The sequence below is a fragment of the Tauraco erythrolophus genome, chromosome 15, assembly GCF_009769465.1.
Source record: "Tauraco erythrolophus isolate bTauEry1 chromosome 15, bTauEry1.pri, whole genome shotgun sequence".
NCBI lineage: Eukaryota > Metazoa > Chordata > Aves > Musophagiformes > Musophagidae > Tauraco > Tauraco erythrolophus.
In genome coordinates this window covers 3,253,320-3,266,494 of record NC_141479.1, presented here as the reverse complement: position 1 = coordinate 3,266,494, position 13,175 = coordinate 3,253,320, and the positions used below count along the sequence as shown (strand labels likewise).

Below are 13,175 nucleotides of genomic sequence, written 5' to 3'. Positions count from 1 at the left end.
CAGCATCTTATATAACTTCATTTTCATTACAATTAAAATAATCTTGCTACTTTCCTTTACACTTCAGCAGAGCCACCGTTTCAAAGTGATCAGCTTTTCACCTCTTCTTCCTGCGTTAATTTTACATTTGAACTGCAGACATACTTAGAGAATTACATGGATGTAAGGTATTAATGTTTTTCCATTTAGTAAATACTTTAATCTGCACCTCTCCAAAGTGCTGCTATCAGTTCCTCATTTTCAGAGCATGTGATAATTTGTGAGTGAAAATAAAATAATTTATATGCATAACAAAATTTCCAAGACTTAATAAAGGCCTTGTTGAAGAAATAATTCTTGATTCTCTTAAACCTTGCACTCTAACAGCTGGCTCAGATATGAGCTCAGTGAAAGGCAGTAATTTTTCTCTCCTCATCCAGTACCCTGTTGTTTGCTATCCTTATTTGGAAGGATTTAGTAACAGCCGTTCTTTCATAGCGTGACCTCCAAAAATTCATGATCCATTTTCCTCCCTTCTAAAAAAAAAAAAAAAAATCAAGGAAATAAGGTGTTTTCTGACTTGTGCTGTATTTGCTTTGGCACACGTTGCACTCCTCCCATGTCTGAGGACTGTTATACCAGTCTTGGTAATTTCTACAGGCAGTGGTTGACTTGACCTTTTAATCCAGCTAGCTTTTTCCACTAGAGGACTAAAATCATGGTCTGTAGGAAGGATTGACTTCAGTCAATGGCTTATGAGGAATTAACGTGAATCATTGCCATTCCAAATTACCACTTAACAAACTACAAAAAAATAAGTCACAACAACAGTTTATTTACCTTAGAAGGACAGTCTGGGCAATGGCTGCCTCGTCCCAGGGGACTACATTTGGTCACTGAAAGTACAGTCACTACAACCTGCGCCGCGTTCTCTCCAAGGCAAAGACAAGTGTCCAACAATGCCCGAGCACGGCTGGTCACTGTGGGGTAAGAGGTAATTGTTTCATAATCCATGCGGGACAACGTTTGCTGTGAGCGAAGGACATCGAGGATGTGGTTGACGCGTCCTTCTGTCATGCAGCTCAGTATGGTCTGTCTCTGGCAGGCTAGTATTTGACAGCAGTTTCCTTTGCAGCAAGGATCTTGAGTGGAAAGGAAACAAAATGAGATAAATTAAGTGCTCTTTTCTTCTAGAAGCTGTTAGCGTCAACACCAGAAATATAAACTGAGTAGAGGAAAGAAGAGTTAGTTAGTTCACCATTGTTGCTTTGGAGATATTTCTGGTTGTTGCCAGGAGAGATCTGTGATGAATTTTTCCTGCATGAACTAGTCTGTTGATTTATCCAGAAATTACATCATCACTCTGAAGTAAATTGAAGTGGAGAAGGATGGGCAGCTAGATGTGAGAACTATCATAGGCCAGCTTGTAAAAAGTTAGCAAAAAAAGCTCACGAAGTCTCACCTACAGGCAGAGGCCGGCTTCACAAACCAGGAGCTGGCCTTTTCGGCCTCCGTATAATTAAAAAAAAAAATTAAAAAAATCCAGACTTAAACAACTAATGTCTATTTTCTGTATTTTTATGATGGTCTTTTCAGAACTGTTCTCAGCCTGAATATGACCCTGGTAAAGAACAAGCCAATATGTTTTCAGTGGCCAGCGCCTGAACTTCTGAGAACATAGGAGTCACTGTACACAAATAGACTCATGAGACATTTGTATCAAGTTTGAAGGAGTTATTACACTGAATACCTGAAAGCATGCACAAAATTTAGAGAGATTTGTGTCCTCCAAACTTTAAACAGTTTAGTCACTAAGATCTGGCCAGGGAGAATATTGCCACCTCAAACTGGAAACGGTGTCTTACCTGTCACAGTTTGTGATCTGTCCTTAAGAGCCAGCGGTGGGTCCTTATGCTGACTGCTTGCTTTTCCTGTGGTTGAACCAGATAAAGGAATTGTGCAAAAGGAATTGGATTTTCTGCTGTCAGAGCCTGAGTGATCTAGAAGAAGTTGAACATGAGTAAGATGAGACCCTTGAACAATACCAGAACATTATGTATATGTAATGTCAGCCACTGCAGAAGACTGGAACTGCAGTGAAAACTAACTTCAGGGCACCTACTTATTACTAGCTGTTCTTTAGGCCCTTGTTAATACATCATTATTCTCAGGAAGGTTTTGGCATATGTTACTGCACACATCTGACTTTTTCAAACTGTCTGTAGGAATTTGTTTCTGAAATTATGGAACACTCTATTCTCTCCGCTAGTCTGACCAATATTGATCAGAACTGAAATGCTTGGAAATGCACATGTTGCTATAAGTGAATTGGTTTCCTGTGGTTTGACTTTTGTATCCAAAGGCATAAGGAGTACAGAAAGAGTTTTTAAGGGAATATATCACTTCTCGACACAAATTTAAACACTTTGATCAGACAAATCCACATCAGAAAGGCAAAGAAAGTTATTTATACAGGAACGGTGATTACCAGGAATCATTCATATGTTCCTGGCAACACGGTCTTTTTAAAACATATCTCCTTTTCTTATAAGCAAATTACAAAAAAAAGCAGTTATTCCTGGTATCACAAGGCAGTGTGGTTCTCAGGAGGAACTTGTTCTGTGAAAGCAACAGGAAATATTTGATGTGTGAGGGAAAGGAAGCTGTACACTACAGGCCAGGGTTCTAAAGAAAAAAAATTACCAAAAGAGGCTTTTTGATCTCTACATTCAATCACAAGGTATTGTGGCATCTCTGGTTTTCTACCAGTTGTTTGTTTTGTTTTGTTTTTTACCAGTAGAGGGCACGGCCGCACAAATCACATGTGGATATGGAACAACTGGTAACATTTATCCTTTTCTTAGATTAGTTTGAGCTGAATGTTTCAAAGTAGAGACCTTTCTTTGTTGTTGTGTTCTCTGGGATAGTATTGGACAGACCCATCTCAAGAATATTTTCTCTTCCTGCACCATTTGCACTATTATCAAGTAGAATAGTCGACAAGCTTGGCACTACAAAAGGAATTTTCTTGCTGATTACGTGTTTTTTTTGTGGACAGATGACCTGAAAAAGATCAAAATAGAGAAGAATTATCTTCTTGGAAACTTTTTGGAATAAAACCTTTTCTAAGCAATTTTTTCTTGGAATAGAAGGCTGCAGTATTACAGTGCAGGGCAGGGTGGGTATGCCACTGTTGAGCCTACAGACATAATTCAACTTCAGCTGGTTACCTTGGGTTGCTGTGGCAGCACAGATCCATAGGCCAACTGGGGACGTTTTAGACAGGGACGTTTGGCCCCACAGTGGTTGTATGACACATTGTCAGGGCTGGCAGGAGAAACAAGCAGCTTATGAAGTACTCTTGTAAGACTCTCATGCCATGTACTCACCTCTGAATTGTATGTGCCCATCTGCAAGGTGTATTTTTCTGAACCTTTGGATGCATTAAGGGCTGTCTCCTGGAAAAAAAAAGGCACAGTAATTCTAGTAAGAGTACATATGGTTTGTTCAATTCACAGTTGTCAGGAGCAAGAATTTATAATGACATTGACAATCTATACTGACAATATATATTATATTCTCAGGTATGCTGATATATAGTAACAGTGAATTACACAGGACAATTTTGCGTTTTAACACATGTAAGAGGGCATAGAATCTGACACAACTCTACTCTGTTACTGTTTCAAATTTATTTTAATACCCAGTTTTGAATCCTGCAGGGGAGGGTGAAAATAGCCCTGTATTGAGAGAGAGGGAGAGATTGGGCTTGCTATAACATGTTTGCCTTTAAGTATCCAAACAGCGGGGCCGTTCTGCATTTAGTATGCCAAACTGGCTGCAATAAGGATGTGTCAATACTTGTAACTTTTTTCCATTTTATACACCTGCAGCAGATTTGTTCAACTATTTTTTAGTTTATATACTTCAACATTTACGAACCAATCCATTTTCAAGAATCTCCAATAGCATTTTCTCAGTCATTTTGGACATATTATCAGTTTGGTTGTTTGAACAATAAATATTGCTTTTCACTAATTTAGCAAATAGAAAATAAAACCTTGCTCAACAGAGACTGAAGCATTAGATTATGGAATATTTGGCAGTATAGTCATAAATAAACGTCAACAGTAGTAAAAATGACTCGGACTATAACCATGCCACCTCAAGTCTGTTCCATAGTCCCAGAATGTGATTGCAATATGTAGAAGTAATCCAGCATGCAGTAACATAAACAACTCACACAAGCACAGCAGTGAAACTAACACCACAGCACAGGTTGTGTAAGTCCAGATGGAGTCAGAATACTCGTTCAAGGGCCGAAGCTGAAGCATGTGTCACTAGTTTCCCCTCTATGGCTATCTCAGTTAAGTAGATAGGATATAGCTATATTTACACAGTCAGATTTGTGCCAGGTTTCCTATGGCAATGTGGACACACAGAGTTAGCTGCATCCCTCAATTGCTGGCCATTCCCCATACATTCCTGTGGTATCAGAGAGCCCTCATAGACCCTAGGACAAGCAATGTATTCTGCCTGAAGCACTTCAATTTAGAAGCATTGAAGCTTACAAAACCAGTGCTGATAATACCAGTATTGCTGCAGCAGGTATTGGATTAAATATCTCCTTACCAGTACATGCAACAAAAATTGACCTTGGTTCTAGCCCTAATCTGCTCTACTTGAGGCTGATATTTGTTCTCACTCACATGGGTTTACCAATCTCAGTACAGCTGATGACTGGAAAGAAGCTATCATATTTTTACAATCACAGGTAGCAACTGACATGGTTTCTAGAGAACCTCACAATGTCCATTTTCTACAATTCCTGAATGAACTTGAAGTGCCAAAGGGTACTCTCCAGCTCTCTGGTATGTCTAATAAAAAAATGAAGACAAAACCTGTCCTGGTTGTGGACCTCAAAGATTGCAATTGAAAGATTCAGGTTATGTCCTTGTAGGAGAACAAAACTTAATTTTGCACTAACCTTTGCATCCATCAGATTGTAGATTGCAGTGGAAATTGCCTCCTTATTTATACTAGTCAAAATTCCATTTAGAAGGGCTACACATTCTGCAGGGGGAATAAAGCATTTTAAATACCACGTTGCATGTGAAAGTGTGTATATATTTAGGCTTCAGTGTATTGCAAGTAGCTTTACTATTATGTTGAGTAGCTAGAGCAAGGTTCTCAGCAAGAGTATCTGTCTCTGTTATGAATCCTGCAAAGAAAGCACATCCTGGATGTTACCTGCACTATGTGGTCTGTAATCTGGTTCTTGGTGCCAGCACAGGGCAATAAGGTGCAACAGTCTATTTCTCTCGGGCAAATTGCTTGGTATAAAGTTTTCGGAAATGCCAGGCCGCAAACTGCTGCAGATTCTTGTCAAAACTTCCAGCAGGGTTGTCTGACCTGCAATTTGTAGGAAAACGTCACTGCAAAAAGCATTAACTACCTCAGAACTCTCTTAAAATTGCATTCAGAGTAAGTTATTTTGTGTATTTTAAAACAAAGAATGCTTTTAAAAGCAAAAATAAAAAAAATGTATTCACACTCTTGTAAAATAGATGTGCTAACTTTTAACAATAACAATAGCTACCTATCGCAACAGGCTATATCAGAATGAAGAATTCTGTCCAAATAATAATTCACAGATGGCTATATATACATGCACTGTAAACTACATGCACAGATACCTCACATATACATGTAATTTTTATGGGTATATTCTAAACACACAGTTTACATAAAGCCTTACACCTGTATTACAAGAGTGTAACTCCTCATAGTATTGAACAAAAATATCTACTTTGGGCAGCCAGAAGGTGGCAGCCATAAGTTATATGAACATTAAGATACTATTCTGTGCAATATTTCTAAAAAGTCCTCGGGCTGTGAAAACATAGGAGTTCTCCCATTTTGCCATGCAGAATGGAGCCCATAGCAAAGAAGCCTTTCATTGATCTCCACCTCCATGAAAAAGGGATCATTCCCAGACTGTGACAGTTATTACACAATGCTTTGCAAACTAAGCTCTTTAAAACTGCTCACGTTTTCATCTAAGAAAGTAAGATTCCCTGCTTGCTTAAGAGAATACAGCATGAACTGGCATTTCTTGCCATGAGTTTCAAATCCTGATCAACTTTAAAAATGAGCATTCTGCTCATCCAGTTAGCTGCTTGTCACCAAAATGTTCCCTGATTTTGAAATTACAGCTGTCAAATACAAAGTGGTATTCTTTCCCACTAAGTAGAAAACCCAACTTGGTAACCGAGTGCTTCAGCGAGCACGGAGAGTTGATACAAGTGGGGTAGGAGGCTATGTCTTTTCCCTGCAGAAAGATCAGCTTCTTTGGAAACACTGAGGATTTGTTGAGCAATTCTAATATTTACATCCCGTAATGTGGAGCTATGTGCTGCAACAGTAATATAAGACAAAGGGACATCTGAAAAGATGGTGCTGTTTGTGTCATAATTTCCCTACAATAAAGGAATTTGTGAAAAAGATTAGAGCAACACCAAGTCTGACGTGAACAATAGAGATAAATACCTTCAAAAGGTTTCCGTCTGCTTAGACTCTCCCAACACAGTATTCCAAAACTGGCGGGCAGGGAGGGGGGAAGAACAGTTAAAGACCATTCATTAGTTTGCAATCCTTACCTACGGTCTCATTTCCAAGAGCAAGTTTATTAGTTTAAGAGAAAGGAGTTGTTCAAGACTAAGTCCATCCAAATCTTTCCTAGTTTGATGAGATCCTTTTTCCTGCATTATTAAGTTTCAGTTTTCAACTGAGCAGTTCTTATAAAATAATAAATCAGTAAATTTTTTAAATTTTTTTTTAAAGATAGGATCAATTAGAACTACATTTCAGGTTACCACCTTATCTCCATTTGCTCTTGTGAATTTCAGAACCTTCTGTTCTGCTTTCTCTATCATTTTTGTTTTGTTTTCAAGTAATTTAAGTAGCAACTGAAAGAGCTGGACTTTTCAGCAGGTACTGGTAAGCACAGTAGTTAACCTACCAAAAACTTGATTCTGACCCACTGCGTCTCTATTTTCTTCAGCAAATTTTGATGGGTCTCCAAATGCTTCTCTCCTTTTCTAACATCCTAGGAAGTATTCCAGTGATACCACACATCTACACATATAACCCACAACTCAGATAGTGTAAAACACAGTTCAATACAAAGCTCAATCTGCAAAATCAGAGGCAAGGAAGCTGCTGGAAGAGAGAAAGCAGGCTGTGGATGAGCCAGAGGCAAAGCAATCAAAAGGAGAAGAAGCAGATCTAGGATTGCTGTAGTGCTGAGTTACAGTGTTTAGAAGAACCTCCTCTTCTGCCTTATTTCCACATAAAATCTGAAAGTGCTTTTACTTAAATACCCTCTAGGAAAGTATTAATGTAATGTGGACACACGTGTAACTTAGATGTACTTAGGTAATGTTTCATATATGACACATACTTTAGTTCTCTCTGTTGCACCGCTGTCTGGGCCTGCACCTCTCATACACTGAGTCACATCGGAGCATCTAAGATTATATAAGAATGACATGCTGGAAGATGAATTATGTCACCTGAAAGTAAGCCACCACTCTTCCTGCACAAAAATCTTGTGTTTATCAGCAACATCAGATTAGTCACATCATTTATAGGTCTCCTCAAGTGCATGCATTATTTGACTCATTTTAGAGCCTGCCTCTGCAACAAAAAAGCAGGAGTTTAAATTTGTCACCTCCATAAAAGCTCTAAGAGCAGAAGAGTGGTCATGCTTAGAAGTTATTTATAATGTTAGTCCACGGGCTCTGTATGCCAGTTGTAAAGATGAATGTCCATAGAGACAATAGCTGCAATTTGTCTCATTAATTGAGGCAACTATGAAGCATGTAACATATCCAAAAGGGACATGTGGTGTTAGGTAATCTTCCTCCTTTGTATAAATCATCTTAGTTAAAAAGTATGAATGCTTGAGTGGCTCAGTAAATTATTCCAGCAGAGATTCCATAGGACTCTAATGGGACACTATTGATATAAAGGTCCTATTTTGACCTGGGCCTCATCTAGGCATCAACAGTTCTTCCTGAAACTAAAGTCAACAACAGTTCACGCTTAGAAACCATGTGAATTGCAGTTGTTAGGTTTCTAAATGTATATGAAAATGTTTTGGCAGCTATGTTATGCTTTCTAAACATTTCAGTCCATTGTATAAACATTTATGTGATGAACTTTGCAGACTCTTCTTAACCTTGGTATATTATTCACCAAATATGGGGAATTTCAAATTTAATTGACTGCTATAATTGGCCTCGTGTAATACTATCCTACTCTGTTATGTAGATATGGCATTTTTACTGCAGTGTCTATAAAAATAAGTATTTTGCAAGAGTGTAGAATGTAGCAAGGACTAGGTATGAAATCTCCTTCACCTGTAAATATCACCTTCCTGGGAATGAAGGCCTCCTTCAAGTATTTCAGGAGGGAGGTACACTAAATCCTGGCAATTTCTCTGATGGCAGTTCTGCAGGTCTGACCTGAGTTGCTGTTTCCTCCAGTTGGTTAGACCATAATCTGATATCTACACAGGTAGAAGAAAAAGTAACAATACCTCAAGTCTTAGTATTAAACGTTGTCTGCTAGGATAAATACATACAATAATAGGACAATGACTGGATTTTACATTAATAGGCTAAAAGTAGAAGCTCCCACCTTGGCTCTGTACTGTGTATCCAAAAGCACATTGGAAGGCTTCAGGCTGCAGTGGCAGAAAGCAGGCTCGAGGCTGTGGAGGTGATGCAGCCCTTCGGCCACATCCGACAGGATCCTTATGAGTAAGGGAAACGGAAGTTCTGGGTACAGTTGATGCTGAGTAACACAAAATGTGGGTTTTGGTAGTGTGAGATTGTTACTATTCACGTTTTCATTTGACAGTAAACAGAAGCACAATACAGAAGCTGAAGAACAGATTGACTGTGACTACTGTCCATAATTTACATGTTGATTGTTCTCTTTTAGCTGACCTTGTAATTAATTTTTTCACATAAAAGATTACTACTTTTATGTACCTCATGGATGAGTGAGTGGAGGGATCCATTGTTCATCCATTCAGTCACTATCCCCACAAGTCCATGGTACTGGTAAATCCCAAGGGGAGGCAGGAGACGTTCAGACTCATAACATCTGACGTTTGCTATATCCTGAAGTAGCAACTTCCACTCCCTGTAAAAAATCGCAAGGGTTAGAGGCAGATCAGACTGAAGGGAATTTCAGCTAGAGATGAGATAGTGTAGGATATGGAAATGTGAGATAACCATGTGGTTGAACACAAGCTAATATAACTCTACCAATAAACCCAATATTATATCATCTTCCAAAACACTCTAAGAAAATGAAGCAATCCTTTGTGTAGTGTGATTTTCTAACATAATGCAAAAGACCTCTGAGTGCTTTAGTATGAACATAAGAGCACAGTTTAAAGTGCGAAGGCAGGAAACAGCTGAATGATAGGAAATGTTAGATTAAGAAAAATCAAGTTTTTTCCTTTTACTGTCCCCAAGAACTTGTATCCTTTTGCTGTTAGTGACATCCACATTTACAGAAATTATGATCTTCCATGTTTTTCTAATGGGACCATTCTATAGAAATTATATATGATATCATAACATGTCATAGCATGGTATGAAAGTGAAGCCAAATTTAGATTTGGTGTAAGCAGTACCACTCTAGTGACTTTGCCAAAATTGATTCAAGCTCAACTGTGGTTGGATTGTAGACCTGCATTCAAACAGTTCAGTTTATTTACAAAGAATAACAAAGCTCTGCTTTGATCACCATCAGAAGAATAAAGTTTTCTTGTCTAAGGACTTCAGACAGTTACGTCTTTGCTCACAGGAAACACTGAACTGCCTATTCAATTGTGCATTTTCATGGAAGTCACCAAACTTCTGCTACAGGTTCATTTTTTGTTAATTGTGTGTTTGATTTTAAAGATCTGATTATCTCTACCATACTTGTAAGCTGAAAATTCATTGAAATTAATTAAACATGCCATTGATTTCAACAGATCTGGAGCTTATTGTCATTATCCTAACCAGCCTTTACATTGAGACTTCAGTTTCAGTTTCTCATATTTACTGTGTTGATTCACAAGCCTGTAAATTAATCATTGGAAGTAATTCGCAGCCCCACCTGTTTTAACACTTATTTCCACAAATCTAAATATTTACCATCAGCAGACAGTTAAACTGTTTGCAGCTGAGTAAAATACAGTTTATTCTGCAGCTTTCCTAAACACTGTGTAGTATAAACGAGAGATCAGAATGGTAGAAAGAGAGCAAAAAGCAAAACAGTGGCTTTAGTTTTAGGGAGCAAGTTTGAGTGGAAAGATACCAAATCAAGATAGCATATTCAATTCAAAGCAAAGTAAAATGTTCATTTATGTAACTTTAACTATTTTGTTTTGGAGTTTGTTTGTTTGAATTGAAGAAAGAGTGGACAGGGGATGGAAGAAACTTTTTTTCTTTAAGCAATCTACCAAACAAATAATATTTGTTCAGATAACAAAATTGCTGGACTTCTATTGTCTAAACCCAAGCAATCTTCCTCCCCAACCACAAAAAAACCTTAAAATTTTTAACTGTTCCCGAATTCTGGCAGCATTTGGTTTTTGAAGTATCACTGACAATTTAAACTGTCAATTTAAAAATACTGTATGAAATACTTATTTTTCCTTCGCAGCCTTTATAGTGGAACAAATTAAATGCTATGTATTCAAATAGGACATTTTTGTATTTTTATTTTAACAAAAGCCACCTGAATGGAAGCATTCTTAGTTAACAAGAGTAACTAGTCCATAGATGCACATCAGACACTCTTTTTTTGATAAACAGTCAGTGCATTCCCTAAAAAGCTTTGGTCTTGCTTCATCAGAAGTAGCTTGTGATTATTCTTGGAAACTTTCTGTGGTTTTGTTGCACACTGAAATTTTTATGGTCAGTAGGCTGACGCCCATCAATTACTGCTCATTTGTTTTATAATTAGGACATGTACACGTCTCACTGCCCTGTAAACCTGACCATCATCCCTCCCTCCTCCCATTTCTCTACTCTGTCACCTGGACATGCTGTTTTAGATTAAATTCAACTGAGATCTCCTCAGGGACCTCCAGAAAGATGTAATACCATAGCATGCTGAGTATTACTGATCAGAGTTTGTAGACATAATTCTAATAGAGATAATTAAGGACTTCAGGATTAAGCTCTACTTTTATAAAAATTTTTTAAAAAACATAGAGCTCATTTCTCAGTATAACTGCCTCTTGGCTAGTCAGGATTTCTAGGAATGGAGATGTGTTTGGGGATCAGATGATCCTGGGCATGCCACAATTCATTCTGGTGCCATCACTGCAGGTCTGTGCTGCCCACCTGTGTGGTTAGTTGGCAAAGCAAGACACATACCTCCCTGTAGTGTCCGGGCTGCTCAGCAGCTTCACTGAGATGGGAGTGTTCCAGGTAATATGAAAGGCTTTGAGGGAAAAGCCTGAGCCTGTCCTGGTCAAGGTAAAGCTATCCAAATCTTCCTGGGCTACTGCAGGTAATGATTTGGCCATTTCTTGATGTCTGGCTTGGGGAAAGAAATGGCAGAAAAGAAAAAAGTTTTAAGGACTGATCAAAGCTCAGTGAAGTTGCACCGCCCCTTCCTTCCCAAATAACTATTACTCTAATCCAACAGGCTTCCTTTACCACTCTGTGTCAAGACTTTCATTATAGACAGGAAAAACACACTAATTGCAAAGGAGTGTCTGGACCATAACTTGCCATCTGAGGCTGCAAGGTGCTAATTAATTGCTCATTATTATTTCCATCTGATGACTTTGAAAAGTCGGGCCATTATTTATATTAAAAAATGTGCTTTTAAAGGGATACTGAATTATGTAGACAACAAACTAGTATCTTACAGTTACATGCTGGACAAATATAGTTTCCTCACTTCTCATAAAAAAGGCAATTCTTCAATAACTCATGTCAGTGTATTCTGCGTCATTTTTGCGTATCTTCTTTAATGTAGGATCACATGTCAATGTGAAAGCAAGGTAAAAGTCAAATTTCCTGCTGCTGTAAGCTGGCAGAACTCTGCTATATGGAGTTGTGTCTTTATAGCACCCAGTAATTTGGCCAATACTCTCTCTATACAGTACATCTCTAGGGCCATCTGAACATCTCTGATACACTGCATGGCAACGCACATGGATTAGAGATAACCTCTGCAAAGCGTCAATGTGTAACATTTTAATTAAATCTGTAAAGCTACATTAGACTAGAGATAACCAAAAGTCAGTGGTGAAAAAGGAAAACAAGCAGGCTAAAAAACCAGATGGGATAAAACCATTGGTTAGGATTACTGCAAGATCAGTGGTCAGTGAGTCAGAGGAACTCAAACTGGAATACTCCCTTCAGAGTCCAGTAGACCAGGGCTAGAAAAGGAAACACATGAGGGAACTGAAGCAGCAGGGCCAAAAATTTGAAGTAACCAGTAAGGACTGTTGGTTGTAAATTGTGTCCTTCTAGAAGATGGGCTCTACAGAAACTGGTTCTGGGATGCAGAAGGCCTGAAAGTCTTCTGACTTTGAGCAGATTGCTTGTTCTTCATGAGTGAAATAGAAACAAATCCCTGAAGACAAATTAACCTATGCTCATGGCTGAACTGCTTCTATTTCGTGACCAATGTATTTTTGGTTAATTGCAGTATCTTAGCTGCGCCATGCAGGCACATTCACAATCATAGAGGGATACTAAGCTCAGTTTTGCATCTAACCACAACCAAAATGCAAATAAAAATTCAGCAGCTAATTTACCAGTTCAGCTTTGCCAATATTTGATTCTGATAGGAAAGCACAGTTGAACTTTTTGCTTTTTGTTAGATTATTATAGTTTGAAAGTGGTAGCTGCCTTAGGTGCTTCACTTGCAGTTTCCTTAAATAGTACATCCAATATGGTATGAGGCTGACAGACAGGTTAAGAGTTTCTTAAAATTTGAAAAGATTCCTCGGAATGAAGATAAATTTCCAAATGAGCCATATACCCTTTAAAGTTGCAAAGATAGATCATACACATCTACAAATCCTAAATATAAAGGAGGTAATCAAAAGGTTGGCAGAAGCAAAAATATGTCTTATTTTTATTATATGCTATACTAAATAATCA

The 13,175-nt window shown here is 38.2% G+C and overlaps 1 protein-coding gene across 3 annotated transcripts; it reads right to left on the bottom strand.

Annotated features, from left to right (window-relative positions):
- Positions 1 to 493: 493 nt before the first annotated feature.
- Positions 494 to 11,581, bottom strand: LOC104376228 (receptor-interacting serine/threonine-protein kinase 2). 3 transcript variants are annotated; one of them, XM_086621166.1, is made up of 12 exons: positions 11,430 to 11,581; positions 9,039 to 9,192; positions 8,683 to 8,838; positions 8,403 to 8,551; positions 6,529 to 6,578; positions 5,230 to 5,391; positions 4,967 to 5,052; positions 3,369 to 3,437; positions 2,877 to 3,042; positions 1,845 to 1,979; positions 870 to 1,121; positions 494 to 528 (listed from the first exon to the last, which is right to left on the bottom strand). In XM_086621166.1, the coding sequence occupies exons 1-12, from the start codon at positions 11,579 to 11,581 to the stop codon at positions 494 to 496; spliced, it is 1,566 nt and encodes a 521-aa protein (XP_086477292.1). The 3 variants fall into 3 exon arrangements, with proteins under 3 accessions (XP_086477292.1, XP_009981064.1, XP_086477293.1); XM_009982762.1 differs by lacking the exon at positions 494 to 528 and having other exon boundaries at positions 799 to 1,121; XM_086621167.1 differs by lacking the exon at positions 494 to 528 and having other exon boundaries at positions 799 to 1,121; positions 1,845 to 1,970; positions 2,919 to 3,042.
- Between the last annotated feature and the right edge of the window lie 1,594 nt (positions 11,582 to 13,175).